We start from the raw sequence: 24,039 nt of genomic DNA, 5'->3' as shown, positions 1-24,039 counted from the left end.
TCAGGAACATCAGGGTTGCAATCCTGAGTCAGTGGGAGGGAGGGACTTTATCCTTCCGTCCTCCAGATGGGTGGGGAGGAGACAGAGACCCTATGGAGCAGAAGGCTCCAACCCTTTAATCTGAGCCCATGATGGCTAGGTAGGACCTGAAAGAAAAAAAATGATTTCGTGAGGAGCATGAAATAAGGCTGTGGATCCTTCTGGAGAGGGGGTTTCCCATTAGATTGCTTCTACAGCATTCCAGAAATAAATCTTACTTGCGGTAGCCCTAAATACATTAAATGCTCATTTAAAGCTTAAATTTTATTTGCAACAAAAGTTTCAGTTTTCTGGTGAAGATCCACTTTTTCACCAGCACATGTGGAGCGAGGACTAGTTTCTGATACGGTGACTGAGCATCAGCTATAGTCTCACTTGCCCTGTGGACAAGATTACAAGAAAATTTATTTTTGCCCAAATATCACATTTTATACCCCGAGTCTTAAACAATTCCCTGTATCAGGACAGTAAGCATCAAATTGACTACTTTGCTGGTAGATAGCACGTTTGACTTTCACCAGGTCTGAAGAGCACCTACGTAGGTGTTTGTGAAAGACTCCAGGTACCATCCAGGACGAGTAACAACATGGCAAATCCTGGTAGGATCCAAAGCGCAGGAAGTGGTTTCTAGGAAAATAGAGTAGGTAATCTCTTTCCTAAGAATCTCACAGATAAATTAACAAAAACTAAGCTTTGGGAAAGGTAAACAACAACAAGCACCTCTGGCTCCTTGGCCTCACAGATCAATCACTTCTGTAGCAAGAAGAGCTGTACAGAGCAGTCTGCAGAAGGACTGGAACACAGCGGATGGGTAGGGGGAGACAAGAAAGCAGCTACACTAACTAGGACAGTGGCAAAATGTTATCAGCATGGGGGACGGGCAGTGTGGCCACGAAGGTCTTCACCTAGCTGACTCTGTAGCTGTACTGTGACCAATTACCTACCTGCTCCACACAGGTGGGGGTGCGGAAATAAGGTGGCAAAATAGTTGATTTTTTAAAATTATTTTATTTATTTATTTTAATTCCAGGTAGGATATGCCAGTTGAGGCTGGCCTTAAATAAGAGAGCCCTGATAGTCTCTGCAGGACAAGAGAGAGTGCACACAAAGCCAGCCTCGCTCGGACAGACCCACGCTGGTCTGAACTACGCTGCTGTCCCCACCAGTGCAGAGGATAGCCGGTTTTCTGCACAGGAGGCAAGGGCGAGCAGGCCAAGATGGCACATAACCACCTCCGAATCAGCTTGTCATACTTACTTGTGGTTTACACACCAGAGCACAGTGGAAGCCATGGAGGGATCTCCTTGCACAAGCACTGCAAGCTTTCATTAAAGCTTAGGATAACGCCCTGATTCCATATGTGCCTCTCAACTGCAGAGAATATGGTATCATACGTGGGCCCTGCCAGGGGCAGCTTCTCCACCACGCTGACCACACTATGAAAACAAAGAACAATCCTTGTGCTCTTGATCAAAATATCTTTTAACCCTTTCGACGCCAACAGAGGTGGCATGGCAGGCAAGCCATGATTTTGTTACACATACTGCAGTTTGGTTTAAGTAGGTTTAAGAGGTGGGAAAAAATGGTAAGGGTAAGGAAACAAACTTTCTTTTCTGGATGACTCCCTAACTTTGGAAAGCAACCTAGGTTTAACACATATTGCAGCAAAGAGATCAACAGAAGATGCTGGAGGAATTACCCTGGCCTGTTAGGCTTACATTCAGCTAATGCAAAGCTTATGCCAACATAAGTGGTGAAACACTGGCACAGGTTGCCCAGAGAGGTGGTAGATGCCCCATCCCTGGAAACATTCAAGGTCAGGTTGGACGGGGCTCTGAGCAACCTGATCTAGTTGAAGATGTCCCTGCCCATGGCAGGGGGGTTGGACTAGATGACCTGTAAAGGTGCCTTCCAACCCAAAGTGTTCTATGATTCTGTAATAATCTCTAGATGCAACAGCTGACAAAAAATGAGATATTATTTACATTTTCTGGCACTTCAAACATGCGCAGAGCTTTTTTTAAAAAAGGCAACAGCAGGTAATGCAACACAATAAATAGCATAGCTCTTCGAAAGCCAAAGCTCTGAGCGCACAAACACATGCATTTTTGCGTAGATTGAGGCCTCATAAGCACCAGTCTGCAAGACTGTTTATAGCTGGTTCAGGTAAAACCCAGGCAGTGGGCAGAACTTGTTCCCACGAGAGGGAAGAGCTGCAGCGCGGGCGCCAAAGGCAGAGAGCTTCAGTTAGCGGCGTAGGCAGGAGGTGGCGCTGACTCGGGGAAGACTCCGAGATCTGCGCAGATTTGCCGATTTGCCTGCATTGCCCCTCTTTCCCAGGTTCAGCTGTAACCCTTCCTCCCAGCCTCCACGACACGCGTGCGTTTCTTGGGAGGTGGAACAGAAAACAAGGGGGGTAAACCCCAGCAACTGGAGCTGCAGGAAGAGCTGGGGAGATGCCGGCGCCCCGCTCAGTGCAGTGCTCGGTAACCCCCGAGCCTGCCTGGAGCTGAAGTCGGCTCGGTGCCTCACAAGTCTGCTAGCACAGTCACCAGAGCCCATGACGCCATGGTCTCCAGCAAAGGGGCTCTCAGCTCTTTGGCCATTAGAGGGGAGCAAAAGCCCGCGAAAGCGCAGGGAGGCATCACCCACTGAGCAGAGCCCTTCACTCCCCAAAAGCAAGAGCAGGCAGGAGGCTGGCTGTGCTCCTTCCTGAGACTCCTGAGCTGTTAGCTCTCCTCCCCTGGAGAAGCAGGGCCCTCAGGCCCAGGGAGAAGAGAGGATCCCCTGCTCCTTGCAAGCAGTCTATCCGTCTTCCTCCTGCTTCCCCAGTCTTAGGTCAGCTGCATTTCCTTGCAAGAGTCACCCAAATAGGCTGATACAAACAGTTGAGGTTCAAATTCTTCACAGTACCAGAGGAAATAGTCCTTCCTTGCAGCTCCCCAAATGGCGTTTGACTGGCAGTCATTAAGAGACACAGCTCAGCAGTAATGTCTCTTCTTTACCCTGGCAAGATACAGCCATGAGAAGCAGCCCTCATGTCTGTACAGTGTTTTGGCATGGTCCTTCTGAAAGATGTGTATGATGATCAAGACAGTTGGACATTTTAGAACAATTTTGCATAGAGCTAGCCAAAGCATTGTCTCCTTGATGCACAGGTACTCTAAAAGACTGTTTCTGGGGAACACGCTGGACGGGACCACCTTCCCCCTGCCAGGCAAGACGGCGTTTCATGAACAGGACAAAACCAAAGCAGACCCACTAAATGGGAGGATGAGGACTCTCGGAAGGAACTACTTGGAGTCCTTACTAGTGCTCCAAATTATATCTTGCTCTCTGACCTAGTTGCTCTTACCACTGTGAAACATCTCCAAAGAGAAAATAACGTAAGGGATAGCTAATGTCCTAAGGGTTAAACAAAATGATGGTGACATCAAGAGCTATTAACCCAAAGATGTCATAATCTGCAATCACCCTTCGGATGAATGCTATCACAGCTCTAAGGTAAGGGTTACAAATCCCATTTGAAATGCCACTGATGAAAATCACCTTTAAGGAGCTTTCTTCTTGGCTTTGTGGTAGCATGTACCATTTACAAAACCTTTTAGTCTTTGAAGCCTGTAAGTAGGCCAACTGGTGTTTGGAAACAGTGATTAAGACAAGTGCATTAAGTGAGGAGCTGGGATTTTGCCTAGAGTTGCTATGTCTTCAAACTTTGTTCTGAAAACAACAGCTGAATACATGTGCAGAATCCAGAGAACCTGAGATTGGCAAAGAATTTGTCAATTTAATTCATCAGTGTCTGTTTTCACAGCTGAAAATTCAGAAGCTGAAGGAGAGCAGTCTGACTACCTAACAAGTTCTTGAACAAAGACATGTACAAAAATCCTGTTGAAGGACTTCTGATTAAGATCGAAGGTGTCCTTTAAACAACCTGATCAGCTACATCTTTATCACAGAACTGTCAAAGCTCAGGCCGAATTTAAAAAAATACCTATAAGCATTCATGCCTGTACCTATTTGTGTTTTCTGAACTGTTCATTAAAGACAGACTTTGCACAAAACAACATTCAGAATTTCTCAGCCAGAACAGGTTTGGTGCTTTAAACAAGAGTAAAATAAATCACAGCACAATAACAACATTGCATTAACCAAATTGTCCTCATGAGTTGTTGCCTACGTTGGTTATGGTGTGTAAGAGCTCTCCACCCTGCATTTTCAAACACACAAAGCACCTTCTCCTTTGCTAAGCCAAACAGATTATCCTCAGAGTTATTCACACAGCCAGACCTTGCCAAAGGCTCTGTGTTGGCCCCTCTCCATCATTCTCCTGCTCCAAAGCCCTGAGAAGCAGGGGCACTAACTTACAGTTAGTAGAAGTTACACCAACACCAGACACACACAAAACATCACCTCTTTCCTCCAGTTGAAGTCTATCAAGGCTGCAGAGTCTTGTTCTAGTTGCCAATCCCAGGCAAAGTTGAGAGAGCAAAATGAAAGTTCAGCACTTTGCTTTGCAAAACCTGCTGGCTACAGAAGTGGGACTAAAATGCTATTCCTGTAACAGAGCAGAAAGCGCTCATTTCTACCTTTAAAAAAAAAAAAAAAAAAAAAATCAGCATTCATCCTACTTGATTCTGTCTCAGGGACTATTTTGATCCCTGGTAAAGCTTTGCTCACCACTGCCAGCTACTTGCCTTCTTTTTTGCAGCTTTTTGGAGAACGCCTCGTGAAACGTCTTTGGAAAGTCCTGCTAACGAGAGCCCGTGCTCCTTTATCCAGCTCTGAACTGATACAGTCAGAGGATTCCTTGGTTGGCAACATATGACCTGCAAAGGAGAACAGTCTTCAAGCCTTTGGTTTGACATTTGGGGGTTTTTTCAACCCATTTGGTGCAAGGCTTACTGTAATACAACTTCCCTGATCAGACTCAACTTCTTCATACAATATAGGTGCTCCATTTGCTACTGGACAGTCCTGACAAACTGTGGATGGGTTGTAATCCAAACACTGAACTGTGAAAGGTGTCTGTGTGCTGCCCAAAAGGTCTGCAGTTGTTTTTTCAGGTCCTCCCCGCTTCCCAACCCAAACTACAGGCAGGGAAAGGGTGGCCCGTTTGACTCGGAGGAGCTAAGGCTGAATGAGAAAGCAGCTTTGCATCCAGAGCCGAGGCCTGAGGGAATGCACACAGGTCTGGAGGTGGGGGTATTATAAAAACATGTTTCTTCTGAAACAAGAACATGGCTCTGAAGGCCATGGGACAAGAAGGGGGATATTTTCACTGTTAGGCAGTTGCGGGCAGCAGCACAGCACACGGGCTCACACAGGGCTCCAAGGGCTCTCCTCCCTGCTGGCTCCAGCCCTGTGCTACTTCTAACTTCCCACCCCAGCCACGCTGCTTACAATTAATTATTTCAGACTTCGTCTGAGATGCTTCCAGGTCAGATCCTAATTCAGGCAATTTTTTTACTATCTGTAGTTACTCTCAGCTTTGTTCACTCATCTCCTGCCAAAATATGTCTTTAGCACCATCCCTCAGAGTGCTGATCCAGGGGGCAAGCGCAAGAGAACAGAGCGCGAAGCAATTCATTTCTAGGATCACCTCTCACCAATCTCTGTCTTTTGTCTTGCTGAGGCCCTTAGCTTCTTGCCAGTTTGGTTTTAATGAAAATTAACCATTCAACCCTTCTTCCCAGTTAGTTTAGGTTTTAAAAAGACTGGCCTTAATAGCAGTCTATGCACTTCATTAGTGGGTTGAGGGCACAGCCATTAATGTTTTCCTGCCTAGAGTCCAAAATCCAGTGTTACCACTTAACTGATGGATCACCTCACCCGAAGCTTTGCACAAAGGGCACTGAAGTTTAACTCCAGCTGAAGCCTCTGTTGAACTCATATTATTGGGGGTATAACACTGAGTTTACCACTCGCAGAGCATGTAATGTTGTTTCTATTTTTTTTCTCTTTTTTGGCAAGATACACAGGTTAATCTGCGTGGCTTCCAAGAATGGTTTAGCTATTCTTCTTCTATTACTTGACATACTTTTCTAAGAGCAGACATTAGATATATGGGGCTGCCCTTACCCTCGTGAACGCTACCATTCTGTTTTCAGTAACTCCTCCAAGCTTCCTTGTTCTCTTGGATTTCATAAAAACAAAAAGTCATCTTGTTTCCTTTGAATTACTACTAAATGGTTCTACCTATAATTTTGAGCACACTCACCTCTTCCCAATCAAGCAGGATCACTCTGGTCTTCCAGAATTACTGATAACAGAAGAAAACTCAACTCTGCAAAGCTCTTTACTGAGATTGCTGAGTTTTGTGTCAGCACACGGTTTGATCTCAGAAGAGCTTCCCTTACAAGAACACATATAACTGAATTCAGAGGAGATGGGGATTAGGCTAGTCAACAACAGCATCGCTACCGTAACACTAATACAAATTTATTGCTAAATAATAATTCAAAAGTTTTCCTTAAGATTGCTACACAGCCATTACTGCTACAGGCACCACCAAGGGTAGCTCAAGAAGCCAAGAAGGAAGGAGCCCCAGCTGCATCCCACCTAGAGCCTTTTATAGCAGGTAGAGTGGCCCTGCTGGGGGTAAACAGGCTCAGCTGGAGGGTGAGAGGGATCTTACCCAGCAGCAGCCCCTGAGCAAGAGGCTGAGAGAGGAAGGAGGAGCTTCCTGAACCCCGATAGACCGTCAGCTATTTGGAGCAATTGGCTGTCCTCAGCTGTCCTGAAAGGCACAGTGCCCAGCTCCCAGCCGGCTGGGTGGTGCAGGAGCACCCGTGCGGTGTGTAATGTCTCCCTGGCATTTGCAAGCCTTCGGGGATCCCTTCCAAAGCACAGCTTGGGAGGGACCATGGGTCTTCCTGTTGTTTGAGATCATGCCTTGCCTGAGCGCCCGGGAGGACAGCTGCTTTCCATGGCACTGCCTTCGGGACCCGCTTCCTTCGCTCTCCAGACAAGCAGGGGCTGCTATGAATGTCAGGGCCCTGCATGAGCTTCCCCCATCCTGTGGTTTGGCTGGCCCCAGCAAGGAGCTGCTGCCCCACTGACCTTGCCATCACACTGGGCTCCCTGAGCCTCGCAGAGCAGCTGGTCCTTCCTGCACCCCTAGGATGATGCAAGGAGTAGCCCATTCACATACCCCCTGCACCCCTAGGATGATGCACATTGTGACCTGTAATTCACGCTACATCTCTCCTCTCTGAAAGGCACCAAATCTGATTTACAAGCCCAGAAGTGTCAGTACATCCACTAAAGCCTCAGCTCTCTGTCCAAAAGTTTTGCCCTATTTGCAGGTGGAATTTCTTTCACTTCCAGTACCAGGAGATGGAATAGACCACCCAAGGAGGTGCTGCTTCAGGGTCCCACACAGTGTGACCAAGCAGGCTTTTGCTGTAAGCCAACCACAGAGGAGCCCCCTGTGCCACCATGCCCGCTGCTGCTCTGCAGCTCGCCTCCATCTCCCATCCCTGCCTGACACCACTGCGGGACAGTGGGAGTACTCCTGTCAGGTACCGCTGGTGGCTTGTGTCACATTGTCCCTTACGGGCCTTGTTGGGAGCTTGTGCCAAGCTTAGCAGCTGGCTTTTCTCTGCCAGGAACGAGGAATAGCAATCTGCAGACTGATGCTGGGGAGAGCGGTGCTTTATTTTGGAATATCCCTTCCCACATGTTGCCCCTTGGGCTGACACCACAGTGGAAAATAGCTACTGCCTGGAGATGACTTGTAACTCCAGCAGCCTGAAACACTCCGGCCCCTGCCACACAGCTGGTGAGCCAGGTAATCCCCACCGCTGAAATACAGCTCATTGCTCCAAGGAAACCTCTGTCCTCAAATAAATCAGAGTTGGGACCTTTGCACCAATCTGATAATCCCTGCTCCTGGGAACAGGGGTGGCTATAGGTATCAGGAGCAAGCCCTGCTGCGCAGCTGCACCTGCCAGCACACAGCCCCAGGGAGGTCCCTGCGGGGACAGGGGGACTTAACCACTCCAGCAGTGGTCTCGACGGCAAATGGCCACAGCTGGGACTGGACACCCACAGAGCCTGGGCTCATTCCCTTCCTCTGTGGGAAATATTTGCAATGTGGAAGCATCAGAGGAAGGCATTGCCCACAATCTCAAGAGCATCAAAGAGGTGCATGGAGACCACAAGGGAGAGGTCCATGGGCAGAGCCTGCCCATCGGGGTGAGTGGCTGGTGCTGAGCCATGCACAGGTCCCTGCATCAGCCAAAGAGAAGGGTTTCCTGGCGCGGAGGTGCTCTTTGCTCAGTCATTTAATGGTGGGGTGAGTCAAAATCATCGTCTTCGAGGAGCCCGTCCTCCCTGAGGCTTTCCTGTCTCAACCGGAGCGATTTCACACTCGCCTGTAGAGGGAGACGGCTCCTCTTTATTAGCCAAATTTTGTTGACACAGTTTGGTGCCGCCACCTTACCAGACTAGAAAAACCAGCCGCGGAGCTGAGGTGGCCCGGCTGGGGCCCATGAACTGGCTCCCGGGTAGGGATGCTGCCAGGGGGACACGCGAGGACCCTCCCACGTACAAAAGCGCTGGGGATGAAGCAGCAGTAGCTTATTAGCTGTTTGCAAAGTCCTGCAGGAGAGCAGCATTTGAGGCAGCGCCAGGCCCCCCTGTGTGCTCCAGCAGTGGTACGGCCACTGACGCTGGCCTAAGAGAGGGGTTGCAACAGGACTGGTGCGAGCAGTGGTGGCTTCACCCCTTCGCTGTCACCAGCAAGGAGCTTCTCCCAGCAGAGGTGCTGCCCCCAGCCCAGGGTGCGGGCAGAGCTGCATGGCCATCACCTGGAAAATACACTCAATTTGCAAACCCAGGGTGTCTCAAACGCTGGGATGGCTCCCGCTCGCAGGGCTGCCGTGCTCGTGCGTTGAGCAGGTCTGCGAGGAGCTGCCGGGGCTGGGCAAACCTGAAAAGCTGGCTCATGCGCGCTCCAAACGCCTCCCTGCCTGGGGAGCCGCTCAGGGCCCTCGCAGGGAGTTTTGCATGCAGTAGCGAGACTGGTGGTGTTTTGGCATCCCACTCCGGCCGCCCCGTGTCTTGGCAGGAGGGCAGCTTTGCACTGCGCAGGGCTCAGCTGGGGTTGCAGCTCCTGGGTGAGGCTTCTTCAGCCCTCTGAAAAGTATTGACTCATGTCCTACTTTTCCTTGAGGGGGAAAAAAAAAAAAGCCTTCTTCCCTGCTTGCTTCCTCATAAACCACGGTTTTAATTTCCTAACTTATGCCAGAGCCCTACCTGCCCACCTCAGTGCCTGTGACGGGGGAGGGCACACGGTAACTGAAAGGCACCTTGCCCAGAGATCGGGTACCAAGCTGAAGGCAGAGCTACCTGAAGGATAAGGCTCACCGACATCCCTTCCCCCACCAAGGCTTTTAATGTGTGTGACAGGCTACTCATTATTCATAATTGAACTTAATAACTAGCTTAAGGCTTTGTTATACTTTCCTTCTGTATTCAATACTGAAAGAATAACAAGGAGAAAAGTGAAGAGAGAAAGCTACGCATTTAATAGGAAGAGAGATTTACAGAGGCCAGGAATAAAGCTGGAAAAAACTAAAGGAGCCCTCATCTTAACAAGTATATCCAAATACTTCCAGAATCCGTCCCCAATAACTCAAAGAATGGCTCCTGACAGTTTCTAAGCCCGTACACAGCTTTTCCTGGGGAAGACTTTTCACTTCAGCGCTGCTTTTTGAATGTCCACTTCTTTCTCACAGGATCTTGAGCAGGTTTGTGCTTTACTCCATTAAAAGTAGTTCTCACCAAATTGTTGAATAATTTTTTAATACATTATATATATTTTGATTCCCTGGATAGACATACCTCCTAACTCTGCTATACATTTCGATATGAAAGTAATCATGAAAAGCTCAAGGAGTTAAGGACATATCTGATAGGAGACAACATGCTAATGCTGCATGTGGTGCTGGCTTGAACTTCTTTCTGAAACTGTGAAGAGCAAGAAGGCAGAGTCCTCAGTAAGCTGGAAAATAGACTCACGTCTGTAAGCCTACACAGGCTCCTTGGGTCTCAAATATTTCTCTCTGCTCTTTTACTTGCAAGAAAAACAACGCGCAGGCCTCTGGCCCCATCAGGCCACAGTGCCCGTTTCCTCTGCAGTGCCAGCACTGGTGATCTGCATCTGGCCTGGAGGATTTTGCTGGGCAAGGCTGATGCTGGTACCCTCTCCTGCAGCTCCTCTGAGGCCAGAGATGACTGCTGTGGGGCACAGCCAAACTGAGGCAGCCCCTCGCCTCCAGCATCTTTTGCCACACGGCCGGGCTGTGAGGGCTGGAGACAAGCCACTTAGCTGAGGCATCAGTTTGCAAACATGGTGCATTTGTCCTCTCGCTCTTTTTTCTTCTGTTTAAGTTCAAAGCAATCCAACGCTGTCACCAAGCCACAAGCTTCCCAACTTGCCTGCTATATTCAGCCTAATCTAAATAGCCAAACTCTCACGTAGGCAGCAGTAATGATCTCCCTCTTCCACCCCAGAGATGACAAAGAACTGAGCAAAATGTCCCACCTCCACCGCCTTGTCCACACTCATCTGCTAGGAGATAACAACCAAGTCACCATAGTGCAACTGTCAATGGACAGGCATGCTGCAAAACTTGTGCTATTATATTTTTTTCCCAAAAAAAATCCCCAAACCCCATCAACCTTTAAATTTCAACTTGCAGGCAGAAAGGTGCCAGGTAGCCAGTGTTTCTACCACTTATCTACAACCGCTGCTTTTCCCCTACTATCTGTTAGCAATTCACCTTGCTCCGATCTCCCTCCGTCCCCCACTGGGGACAATTAGACTCCACATCCTCAGCTCAGAGGGCATGAAGCCACATGGGACTGCTACAGAGCAAGACCGATGGATTGCGATGCCCACCACTGACCATGGTCAGGTTGGGCATCCCAGGAGGCAGCAAGAAACTCCAGGAAGAGTTTCTGAGCTGCTGACTGCTCTTCCTGTGGTCCTGGCACTTGCATCTGTTCCAAATTCTTCTTTTATCGCAGGTTTAGAGACTCCACGGGCATGGGTGTGTGTCACATGCTGGCAGAGGAGGGAAGGCACTGCTTGAAACCCTGTGGGAAGACCAAAACGAGTTCCTGACAGAGGTTTGTAGGGATCCAGAGGTACGTGGAGACTGTAGCAGCAGTGACAAGAAGAAAAAGTGCTTTAATCTTGCTTGAACAACATCTTGAGACAACTGCCACACGGGAAAGAATAACTTTATTTAAAAAAAATAATAACTTAGCTCAAACACAAACAGGATTGCAGAGGGTTGATGAAAGCAGGAAGAACAATATTTACCCACAGAACTTAAACCAGACCAATTTCATTCTCTTGTAGATGATACTTTCAGTGCCCTTCCCTGTCCACAGCTCTACTACAGGTCCTCACCTGCACATAAAGGAATCCTGACTCCCGGGGCTCTTGGTAACAAGGCAGAGGAGAAACGGTGTCTGCCACACATGAAATGCTATTCCTACCTCCAGAGCCTCCACGGAGATCCAAAAAGCCAGAAGAGCAACACCAGCATCTAAACCAACGTGCAATAAAAAGGGAACAACTTGCACTCCTCCCTGGAAGTCTACCTACCCATGCCCCATTCCCAGCGTCCTGGCCAAGTGCTTCCACCCATGCCTGAATTTGCGCCCACGCCCACAGGTGCTGTACACAGAGGTGTGCATGCAGGACTTTGCAATACTCCTCCCTCCCCATCCTCTTCTCATCCAGACCTGCTGATCTTTCACCTCTCTCCGTGCCTGCGTGCCGTACATTTCTTGGCACAGCAGCAGTTCGCTTCACAGTGACGGGATGTGCCCTGGAACATGCTGAGCCACTACTGCAATTTCTTCTCTTCTGTGAAGTGGCCTTTCATGCAATTGCCGTTCTGATACACAGGGCTGGCCCCCTTCCTTCTGCACCACACCACAGATTTGTAGAGGACGAATCCAATACCGGCCAGACACAGCAAGAGAAGAGCCAAGATGTCCAGGCAGAAGTACTCATATAAGGAGAGGTCGTAGACAGCAGGGCGAAGATACGGTGCCCCATCGTGACGAAGGATGTACTCCAGCCAGTACACTGTCCTATTGAGAGCGTGCATCGGTCTGTCCAGGTGCAGAGCTGAGATGAGCTTGGCTGCTTTTCTGTAGCTGCAAGGGAAGAAGACAAGAAGTTATCCTTCTGACAGGAGCTTCATAGCTGAGAAGTGGTCTGAGGTGTCAAGTCCCAAATGATACCTTGGGAGAGTGGAAAATTCCTTCCACAATTCTCTTCCGATCTGCCTATGAAAGCCACTCTGATGGCAATCATTAGCCACAGCAGCACAAACCAGGGTGCATTTACTTTGTGTTTTGTTAACAAGACCGGCAGTTCAGCTCCCAAGTCCCTGCTCAGTGGGTTCATGTGGATCATTGCTTTCTGAGGGGAGTTTGCACCCAAAGACCTCATCCAGCATCAAGCAACAGTCGCACGCTTGGTGATTGGCCAAATCCTTCAAGGTACCAAGTGGCAACACCTTAACAACTGACACTGAGGTCAGTAGTTGAGAGCTCCTACTAGCTAACAAAACCAAACCAAACCAACAAAAAAATGAAGCTCTCGGACAGCATTTCAAACACTAGCAGTTGCATGTGTCCTGTTAGAAAGTGAGAGCCCTGAGTCACTGTGCTGCAGCAGATCTAGGAAAGGGCAGAGTATCTGATTGTCAGAAGGACAGATGGAGCATTACCTGCAGTCCACTCTGTTTCTACAGAAAGCTGTTTGGACAAGCCAGGGAGATCCCAAGGTGAGGTTGTGATCTCACTTTCCCTGATGACAGGCTGGCATTAAAAGGAGAAGAGGTTTGAGCCTCAGTATCTCAGAGAGCTTTCTAAGAAAATTACAGTCAGAGCCAAACAGGACTAGATCACGCTAACAGCAAATGGTGGAGTATCTCCTCCTGGACGCATCTCAGGATTTCAAGGCACTAACACGTCTGGGCAGCTGAGCAATGCTTGCAACTCTGCTTGGTCCAGAAGCCACCACAGGCTGCGTAGGGGACAACACAAAGACATGCTGGTCCCTACATACAGCCTGCACCAAGGAAGAACTCGATGCTTTTGGATGCCTCACCTGGGATCAGAGATAACTGTGACAACAGCCTGGTAAAGATCCTCTTCTTTTACTCTGCCCCAGTCCATGAGGATACCCATGCCCTTTGCTTGCACTCTAGTCATGATGTCAAACTGGTCCCCATAGAAAGGAAATCCCACCACTGGCACACCGTGATAAATTGCCTCAAATACACCGTTCATCCCGCAGTGGCTGACGAAGGCTTTCACGTTGGGATGGCCTGCAGGCAAAGAAATGGCAGCAGGTCAGTGCTTTCCATGCTGAAACAGGGCTACTGGTGGCTTCCTCAACACACAGCATTGATGTATGTTTAGGGAAAACCAGGCATGCTGAGCAGAGGGGATGTTACCCTTTGGGAACACACCTGGCTTTTGGCAGCCCAAAACTTGCCGAGTAGTGCCTGGAGGAGGAGGGAGATAGGGGCCAAGATGCAGCTTCAAGCAGGCGTTAGGTGAGGACCATGTTTTGTACAGATCAGACTTGCAACAAGCCACAGACTTAGACCCACACAAGTGCTGTTGTCCTTGTATGCCTTTGCTGTGGTTTGGGCTAAACTCCAGGGATGTTGCTAGTGGCACACACACAGAGCCCAGCCTTACCTAACAGGTCGTTCTGGGGCAGCCACCCCATCATCAGCGTATTCTCACCCAGGTTTCTTGGCTTTTGCCCAAAGTATCTGTGGGAGGAAATAAAGGAGGGGGGGGGGGGGGGGGGAAGGGAAAAGAAACACACAGAGAACAATTATAAATTCAATCAGATCAAGAGATGGAAAGCAAATTCTGTGTTTTGAGATTAATCACCCCTCAACACTTATTTTCATCCAACTCGAGTTAAGAGGAATCCCATTCCCTCCTCACCTCCACACCACCCTCTGCGGGAGGCGAGCGAACGCGCCAGCCATCTTCTCTACCAAATCGCTTGGAAGAGCTCGGATCCCGATGCCAAAGGAGACAACAACAACACCCGCATCTGCTGCTTCCACCCAGAGACGCAGACCCTGTGGGCAAAACACACGCAGCTGCCTTGAAGTCTTGTCGGGGAAAGGCCCTTCCCACTGTTGCCTCTGCCAGTAGAAAGTTGTCTGAGGAGAGGATAAAGCCAAATCCACCTGGAGCACAAAGCTACGTGGTTTTCACCAGGCAACAAACTCTAAAACCACTGTGATTTCTGCACCCAGCCAGGCAGAAATTACTTGAGCATCTGCTGGGCTTGGGAGCTCTGCAGGGAGGTGTCCAAAACTTGCATTTCATAGCATTACCTCCTCTTTGGAGGTAACGCAGTTACTTTTTGGCAAGGAGGGCTCTGAAAACATAAGGCCCACACAGGAGCAGCCAGAGCAGAGAAGGAAATTGGACTAAAAAGAGGAAGGCTATCTTCCATCACCACGAAGGCAGGAGGCCTGCCAGGGTCTCTAGCTGTAGGCTGATACAACAGATGAAATCACGCAGGCAGAGTCAGGAACATCTCGCTGGAGATTCCCCACAAACTCTCCAATGTTGAAAGCTCCTGGAGGTGGCAGAAGGTTTTGCCATCTTGTCAGGAGACTTCTACCCATCCTTGATAGCTACTTGCATGTAGCAGATTTAGTTTTTGGTCACTAGACAGAGAGGTAGCTACAGCTCCAGCAAAAAACACAGTTGTTTGTCCTTCATTTAGAGGCTACCTGTAATGCTACATAAACAGGTGTGTATCTAGAACAGAGTCCATACTTTTTTCAACCAGGGCCAGAAGGCTGCAGGGAGAAGAAATCAGCCACCACAGCTGCTGTGGAGCAAACAACTATTCCCTTTTATGCCAGGCTAGGCTGAGCCTGTTTCTCATTACGGATTCTGTCCTGCTTCAAGTTTCCCATCTACCACAGTCAGGAATATTTTAGGCAAGTTTCATAAAATCTGTCTTTGAATATGAATAATTCCTTGAAATAAACATCGTAGAAGAACATGAAGGGCAAAAAAATAGTTCTTCCTGTTATTAAAGGAGAAAAATAGGATGATTAATTCAGAATATCTTATTAGTAGTCTACAGGTTGGGGGATCATGGTACAGAAAAGTTACAAAGCACATTTTAGTGTTACTCTCTGGGAATATTTGTCCTTTGTTATATCCTTCAGGGACTCAAACCTATCTTTGCAGAAATGCTTAAAAAGCCCTAAAACAACCCAACAACCAAGAATCAAAAAGTTTTCAACTAAGGGATTTTGGTTTCTCCATTCTCTTGAGTTTCACATCCTTTGAGCAATACAACCACTAAAACTGCTAAAGAAGAGAAAGTGCTAGTTTTACTTTTCTAAATTAAAGTACAATGACTCATAAAACAGATGATTATGTTATCCATTATAATTGGACCTTAACATTTGACTTTCAGAAACAGCATTAAAGTTGCTAGGGAAGCATGGTCGACCACCAAAAGTTCTCACCATCTCTCAAATACATATCTATATTTCACGGAGTCCTAATTAGAGGAACCCGCAGTCATAGTGTTTCAAATATGAGGAAATAAACACCTTAATTACATAACTCTGCTCCAGTTCAGATGGGAGATTCTTTAAGCTACACCTAGACCTACAGAGGCCCTTTCTTCTGCTGGCATTCTGTAACCTGGATATAGACATGCCTACCTGCTAGGACAACAGCCACTGCTTACTGCAGGGCTCCAGACTTATCTCCATCATTCTTCCCTTAGGCACCCTGGGATCTGTTCTGGAAGCTGTGAAGCACATGAGTAATGCCCCAGCAAACAACTCCCTTCTTTATAAGGCAGGTGTGTACATGGCCAGATTGGACCAAGCCAGTGTTTTGCAAGACCTGTGAGGTAGCCACTCTCTGACACAGCTTTTGGAGCACCCTACATGCGTTGCATTACCTGCATGCTGTGCCACATGGGAAAGGGTGATGTGCAGCCATACACATCTGGAGAACTTCTCTTCTAAAGCACCTGACCTCACTTTTTCCTTTTAGCTGGAAAACATCGGCTAATGTTTAGCTGCCATCAGAGATCTTGACAGGCCTCTAATCATTTGAAACTTGAATCTTATCTCCATTTCAGTCCCTGAGTCAGGACACCAAGACAACCTGACTGCCCGAGTGTTCTTATCCAGGTCTATCTCCCCCCAGTGTTTGTAAAAGTGGTAAGGCAATTGGAGGAATGGCAGACAGCTCCTGCTCTGTTCCAACATTGTCTTCAGTTGGAGGCTTTAAGAACTTGTCCCTCTGAATTTATTACTGGGGATAGTGAGATACAGGCCAGAGAAAGCCTCTGGGATGCCTGGGGACTTTTCCCTCAGGGCTGGACCTTGAGAAAAAGGGGATGATACACTTCAGTTTTGTACACTTTGGGATTCCACATTGAATTTGATAAGGGAACAAGCGCAGCTCTCTCCTATGGGTTCTGAAGACTACGAGCTCGAGGGCAGAAACGCCCTGCGAGAAATAGGATTAAGGAGGAAATTCTGGCTTGACATAAATCAGTGATGAAGCAATGAAGACCAATTGTTCTTCCCATTTCCGCTTCAAGTATAGGAACAAACAAACTACTCAGGATCAAGTCCCAAGGGCAACACTGCCAATGTAGGACTTCCACACACCATTTTACATGGTCAGTGAAGCCAAATCCCGCTTCAGGACGGACAACTTAATTCTACATCCTCCCTGCAACCCCACAGTCCTCAGTGCTCCCTGTCTCACTGCTGCACCCAAGCACCAAAACACAGCAGCTTTCCAGACTCTTGGGGCTTCAGAGCATTTACAACGTTCTTCAAAGGAAGATTTGCACTCCCAAGGTTAATGTGCAGTCACAGCTCAAAGCTTTCCTGCACTTACCACCGGAAGGGGCTTTGCAGGCTCAGCGAGGATCCCCCCCGTGAAAACAACATGAGGGAGCGTCGGACGGGGAAAGTCCAGCACCACATCGTTACAGAGGAAGAAGAGACTAGTTCCATGGACAAGGTCCAACATGGATGTCTTGGGCTCCACCCCATGCTTCTCCATGAGACGTTCAAACTTGGGCAGGATGACCAGTTTTGTAGCCACACGAGTGATCATGTAGACCAGCAGATTCCAAGTCCTACCAAAGAAGCCCATCCTGTCTGTCATCAGGGAGTTGAACTCGGGGACATAGGCAATGGGGGAAGTGGCACCAATCTCTGCTGGGAACCAGAAACCAGTGGAGATCACAGCATATTTGACATGGAGGATGTGGGCTAGGATAAAACCACACATCTCATTGGGGTCCACCAACAGCAGGTCAAAGTGCTCACGCTGGAGTTTCTGCAGAAGGGTAGAGTTTCCCAGCACCAGGTCACAGTTTTCCAGGTACTTCTCCAAAAAGGAGAACATTTCCAGAGAGGTCATCTTCCCTTGGAAGACACGCTTTATCTTCTCCTGCACCCAGGCATCCGCGCTCTCTGTGCTGAAGATACCCCAGTACCTCTGCACCCGGAAGCCAGGCAGGTAGGTTTCCACATCCCGACCCTCATGAAGAAGTAGTACAGGGTCATGGCCCCGGTCAGTCAGTGCCTCTGCCACTCGCATGAAGACTCGCAAGTGGCTGTCAAAGACTATGGTGGGCATGATCAGCACCTTGGCACAGTGTGATGGCTCCAGAGTGAATGCAGCCATTAGGAAGAGAAGAGCAGCAGGGCACAGTAGCACCTTCATCATCTTCATCGCTGCAAGGAGAGAAACATGCCATTAATATAGTATGAAATGCTGTCATGTATTTGGGCAACTAACAACTGAGATTGTAGCTGCAAGCCAGAAGCTCATGAGCTGGGAGAGGAGAGCAGTCTGCAGTTCATCACTGGGGAAAAAAAAAAAAACAACAAAAAAACAAAAAAAAAAAGCCACAGGAAAAAAAAAAAAACCAAAACAGTCAGATATCAGGGTGTATCAGGGGAGTTTTCCAGAAATTCAAAACCTCTTCTCTGTGCTCTTAAGGCTCAAAAACTAGCAGACTGACTTGCAGAGAGTTGAGAGGGAGAGCGGCTGGAGGAGCTCTGCTGGGTCACAGCATCAGCAGAGACGCTTGCTGCTCAATCCCCGGTTACCACTACAGAACCAGCACAGCTGGATTTCGTTTCTATTTCTGCCCAGCCAGAATGGCTGGTTCCCTCCAAGCCCTCGATGTCTGTGCAAGCTTGCTGGGAGGCCTGCAGAGCCCGGTGAGAAGGCCAAGAGGCACACTCCGGCTTCGGAGCATAGACGGGGCGGGAGCAAGCCCAGGTCACAGCAGGACCCTCTGAGAGGAACCGGAATCCCAGAGAGCACAGCAGGGGTCTGGACAGAGAGCCACGGATCAGCCATGGGAGGATGGGGAGGCTGTGAGGAAAGGGCTGGGAAGGGAAAGCAGGTGCCAGGATACGGATGCACTGGAAGAAGGCAAACCCAGAAAGCAGCCCCAGAGATAACGTGCAACACCGTGGCACCCTGACGCCCCTTAGTCACACTCCTACATCCGCCATCCTATTCCCAGTTTGGTGAAACACCCAGCATTTCTGTTGTGTAAGGGGTGTTGCTACATCACTGGAAGTGAACGCGCCTCACCCACACCTTATGTTATTTTGGGAGAAGAATTATGTGATAATTATTTGGGAACAGTCAGAAGCAGAGCCGTGTCCTGAGGACCCAGTTCAGACATGCTAGGAAGGGGGTGGGGGGCAGAAGTTACAATGGGAACAATTATAAGTGGATTTTGGATGGTCCCGCACACTAAGCCCCAGGGGAGCTGCAGGGATGTGGTAGAGCAGAATTTGGTCCAAGATTTTTTTGCCAGCCTCTCCACCATTGCTTGATCAATTAAGAAGCAGGAAAGAAAGTCCCAGATAAGATCCTGCTAAATACAATCTTCAGACTCCCCTCAGCAGCTGGAATGTCTGGCCAGAGATAGCGCGTGGGGGTGCTGACATGGGAGAGTAAAAGTACAGCATTGCTTTCCTGTCCCATGTGGGGACAGGACATGGGAAAGAAACAGAGCAGTTGCTGGTTGAGACCCTCCCCTGTTTCAAAGGCAACTCCTACTAGGGCTTGGACTGTCACCCTTCCCACCCAGGGCCAGCTGGTGACAGTGCCTGCAGCAGCGATGAGAAACATGAGAAATGCTAGCAGCTACTAAGGTGGTGGTTGGACCCACAGAGCAAGAGCTCCAGGAGGATGGAGACAAAGGTGATGGGCTTGAGAGAAGAGAGCAGAAGCCCTGCAAGGAAAATAAGGATCTGCCCAGGATCCTGCCTCCCTGCTGGCAGGAACAGGCTGGCTCATGCCAGCAGCGCTGGCCACTGTGGAGCTACAGCCCATGAAGCTGGTCTGGTTCTCAGCTTACTTGAGAGGCCCAAAAAGGATTTATCCTGCTCAACACCACGGGAGGCAAAGCATTTGGCTATGACATTGTGTAGCAGATTCAGAGCGCGTGCAGCTTCCAAGGAGAGAGGGAGGGATGGGTGGCCCATACTGCTGGCCTTCTCCATGACAGCAGGGAGCTCAGGACAGGCTCCGTGAGAGGAACAGGTATAGGCTTGTCCTGGGGCACCTGGTGGGTCATACACACACGTAAGTGTGCTGAGAAGAGCAGGAGAGGTGGTTTTACATGTGGGGTGGGGTGTTTTTTCATTGGGCAACAAATAAAAGGTGAAGAAACAGTGCAGGTGAAAGGAATAGTTATTTAAAGAAAACATTTGTCACCCATCTTCAGCAAGGACCATGTCCTGCCATGGACCTCCATGCCAGGTATTGCTGAGACCCTCAGCTCTGCTGGGCCCTCTGGGGGCTACCAAAACCAAACGACAAGCAAGGTGTCCATCTCAGCCCTTAGGCCAGGAGCAGATGCAGACACAGGAGACTTGCAGACTGCTCTTGACTGCTTCATCCCTTCCAACATCAGCAGCAATCCCTAAAGGGCCTGGCTCAGGAATCCCTTGTTCCTGCCCAGGCAACAAGGGAGGCTGTATATCTTCCTAAGTGGTGGGAAGATGCCAGGCTGCAGGAAGGGACCTTTTTTCCTACCCCAGCTCTTGCCACCAGAGCAAATCTCTACTCCATCCATGTCTGGAGAGGTACCCTGGCCAAGGCACCAGCTCCAGCCCTAGATCTGTGCTGGATGCATCAGGCAGGTTTTCAGCCAGGCACATCCCTGCTTTTTGGTGCTCCTGGGATATAATGAAGGCATAACTACCAGCTCAAAGGGCAGCACTCTGCTGGCTCCATCCCTTGTTCAGAAACTAGTCACTGTTAGGATCTCAGGTTGACAGCAAAGGTGAAAGGATAGAAGACCTAAATCTTATGCACACAAGGGCTAGATGAGGGAAGGCTCAAAATCCATCTGCTCACCTCCCCACTTCACCTCTTGCCAACACTGGACACGAGCTTTGCAGCAGGACCCTCCAGCAATGGCGGGTACTGTGGCCAGTGCAGCTCTGTCCGCAGCGTGGGGCACTGGCTGCAGCCCAGCTCTCTGGCTATGGGAGCTCAGCTGCCTGCACCCGCTGCGGGGCTGCAGACAGGTGGTCTTCAACAGAAACCTCCAAACCGCTGGGCACGGGAACGCATTTCTGCTGGCAGGTGAATTCACAGCCTGCGCTTCGGCAGAGGTGCAAAATCCAAGTAAACGACAGATCCCACACTAGATCCAAGAGCAGAGCAGACAGAACCACCTCCTCGTTTGTGGTCTGAAGTCCTGGGGTAGGGGCTAAATCAGATAAATATTGCAAGAAATAGCACTGCCACTGAAAGGAGAAGGCTTGTAGAGAGACAATATACCCTTCCCTGTTTTCATGACAAGCACTCGGTAGAGCCATGCTGACTGACCGTTCTATACAGAGTAATCCCCCTAACATCACAATTAACACTAACAGCCAGAAGTCAGGGTTCAAAAAAACTATTAAAAAAGCCTGTGCCACAGAGGCTTTAAGTTTCACCGCTGCAGCATGCAGGGCAGCGCAGGCATCTCAGTAAGAGCCAGGACCAGAGCCTGCTGCAGGAGGGGTGGGCAGGGGGAAGCCCTCACATGACTGTCACTGCAGGCAGCAGCATCCCCACCAGAAAGGCCCTGCATGCCTGGACACCCTCAGCTGCTGGCAGTTCGCTTTCAAAGCCACAGCAAAGCATTGAAATTGAAATGGGAAGCAGCAGAAAGTGAGCAGAGAGAACACATCCCTCTGAAATCCCTCTGAGAATTTGCCCCTTGATTTTGCCCTATTTAACATGTTTGACATGGTATGATTTTGGTATCAATGGAAGATTACATCAATTTAACTTAAGTGAAGTAACTGAACAGCTACAGCTCTAAAGATAGATGTTTCTTTAATTCAGGTGCCTTTTATTAAGTTGAAGTACTAAAACCTCTGACAGCAAGTAGCCTAGGCAGAGAAGCCCATGAAGAAAGGGCAGTGAACAGACTCCAGTGCAGGGACCCTGCCGTTTACCTCTCTCCCTCTCCTCCAGTATTTTCTATTACCTAGTTCCTGCATAGGACTTGGAAGCCCATATCCATGGGGCTGAATTATTTCTCCTCCTGCATCCTAGTTTCTATCCAGCTCTTGCCCACAGTAAGAAGAAATGTTTTCAGTGTAAACTTCTCAAGAATTAACAAAGCAGCACAATTCATCTGAAGCCAAAAGGAAAAGGCATCTTCACTTGGATGCTCAAAACTCTTCCTGAAATAAGAAACCAAAGTTTGCCTCATCTGTTGGGTATGATCCAGAAAAAACAGGACCATCTGCTACCATCAAGTTCATGACAGCCAACCCAGCTGTGGCTAATTTATGGAAGCCAAAACTCCGTGCAAGCAGGGAGGTATGCAGCTCTGAGAGCAACTCTGCCACTGCAGGAAGATGTCGCACTACAATCAGGAGCTGCCCAGGGGAATCTCTAGTAAAAACCTAGAAGATACAATGCTGTATAAAGCAAACTTAATAAAGCATATGTTGAAGCAGGGAAGTCTAACCATCAATCACATCCAACCCAGTGCTTAGTGGGCTTCTGTGCTCTGGTTTTGGATTATCACAGACTCCTGCTTCTCCAGAGTCACCTGGGTAAATAACACTAAAACACTAATATTAGCATTACGGTATACTAATATTAGTATTACAGTATACTAATACTAGTATTAGTATTTTAGTATAGAAAACAATGAGCAAGAAAAAAACTTCCCTTCAAATATAAGCCTCCCCAGGCAGCCTACAGCCCTGAGTTTTTTTAAAATACTATTTGTACACAGAGTGAATAGTGCACAGATGGTCGGCTCAAACCAGCGTACCTTTCTAGCATTTTTCTTTCGACATCTTCATGGTGGCCCACAAGAAACACAGAGAATGAAGAAAGCCCAGGTCCCCAAAAGACCAAAGGGAACAACCACAGCAGCGATCAGGTCAGCATCAGAATAACTCATACTTTGCACCATACTCAGTGCTACTGCTTCCACACAATGGCATCAGAAGTGCTCTGCTCATCCTCATCTGTTCTGGACAAAGATTGATGTAGTCCCCAATCAGGTCCAAACTTTTGGGACCTTGGGTCATCTTCAATTTCCTTCCTGGATCATCGGAGTTTTATGGAGGAAGCTCTACAGGCAAGGTGCGAATCCGTGGGCCAGCAGGCGGTTGGCAGTCAGAGGTCACAGCCAGGCAACCATGGTACTAAAGAAAATACTGGTCCATAACAACTGAGAAAAGAAATAAAGATCTGTATCTCAGCTTGTCAAGGCATTTGAAACTTCACACATCTTCAAGAACTTGAGCTGGGGGATGGTGTCAAATACCACACATCTGCTTCCCCACCTGGCCTCTCATCATACATTAACTCTGTCTGGGTGGTAAGCAAGATTCCTCCCACTCCATATCCACAGGCTTCCTGATTGACTTCTGGAAGGGACTGAAATGGTTTGTGACACCACGGTGCTCTGCAACAGCAAGTTCTTCCCAACGACCTTTTCCCCTCGCTTGCAACATGGTTGCAAGACAGAGAAGCAGCTGATGTGAGGCTGTGCTCCTTGTGAGCGGTCTCAGGTCTGCAGCGTGGAAGCACTTAAGAACATTATTTGTAATCCCTGGATGCAAGAGACAGAAAGGCTTGGGGCCATTTCCAAATACTCATGTGAGCCATAGACCTTGAGGTGAGAGCACACGACAGTTCAGTGCACATTTTGGTCTTAAGAAGGAGTTATGTCTGTACAGTCAAGTTGAACAAGTTCTTGAGACTGTATAGAGAACTGGAGAGATACCAAACTTTAGAGAAGCGGTCAAGAGGCGCGGGGAAGAAAAGTCTTCCATTTACTACCCTGTCATTTTAACTTCTTTCTGCAGAGAAGTGCCACATTAAAAGAAGTCATTAAACACCCCAGAAGGTTGTGAAACCTTGTGTAGGAAGCACTGGGGATTGATAAAGTCCTGACAGACAAGTCGGATCACATTTGACACAATTACAGAAGTAGAGAAGCTAGAGATGAGTCTTATCTTCAATAAAACCATTGACGCCCTCACGTAAAAAAAAAAAAAAAAGAACCAAACAGCTCCTTGGCTCCGAGCACACCGGAGGAATGAGACCTGGCTGAGCTGCCATAAACAAGGGTTGAGGAGGGATGCATAGGAAGAGGAGGCAGAACAGGAGAGGGAAGACACTCCTGAGATCTAATCTCCCAGAGGAAGACGAAGTAAGTTACACAAAAGCGCTTTGAACATTTCTTCAGGTGCCAAGGCTCTGATCCTGCACAGTTAAGCAGATGCTTAACTCGTGCCCTTCAGTAGCCCTGCTGAAGTTACCCAGGCTGTTCACACACGCGTCCTGGCAGAGCCAGGACCAAGCTGACAGCCGGGAACTCAAACCGTTTCCCTCTCTCCTTTCCAGCAGCAGAGGAGCAGTCGGGTGCCT

The 24,039-nt window shown here is 48.7% G+C and overlaps 1 protein-coding gene across 1 annotated transcript; it reads right to left on the bottom strand.

Moving 5' to 3' along the window:
* Positions 1-11,276: 11,276 nt before the first annotated feature.
* On the bottom strand, positions 11,277-19,122 carry LOC142084210 (2-hydroxyacylsphingosine 1-beta-galactosyltransferase-like). The gene is made up of 5 exons (XM_075154506.1): positions 17,002-19,122; positions 14,041-14,180; positions 13,783-13,859; positions 13,184-13,403; positions 11,277-12,222 (listed from the first exon to the last, which is right to left on the bottom strand). Exons 1-5 carry the CDS (start codon positions 17,845-17,847, stop codon positions 11,907-11,909), a joined length of 1,599 nt encoding a protein of 532 aa, XP_075010607.1. The 5' UTR covers positions 17,848-19,122; the 3' UTR covers positions 11,277-11,906.
* Between the last annotated feature and the right edge of the window lie 4,917 nt (positions 19,123-24,039).

The sequence above is a fragment of the Calonectris borealis genome, chromosome 7 (genome assembly GCF_964195595.1).
Source record: "Calonectris borealis chromosome 7, bCalBor7.hap1.2, whole genome shotgun sequence".
NCBI classification, from domain to species: Eukaryota; Metazoa; Chordata; class Aves; order Procellariiformes; family Procellariidae; genus Calonectris; species Calonectris borealis.
The sequence above is the reverse complement of the archived record's forward strand: the minus strand, read 5'-3'. Positions and strand labels throughout refer to the sequence as shown.

Excerpts from the sequence above, each read along its gene's own strand:
- LOC142084210 (XM_075154506.1), bottom strand. The coding sequence starts at position 17,847 with ATGAAGATGATGAAGGTGCTACTGTGCCCTGCTGCTCTTCTCTTCCTA. Across the intron at positions 14,181-17,001 it reads CTGCAAAGCCCCTTCCGGTG|GGTCTGCGTCTCTGGGTGGA; the intron begins GTAAGTGCAGGA and ends TTTTGCCCACAG. Across the intron at positions 13,860-14,040 it reads CCGCAGAGGGTGGTGTGGAG|ATACTTTGGGCAAAAGCCAA; the intron begins GTGAGGAGGGAA and ends TTCCTCCCACAG.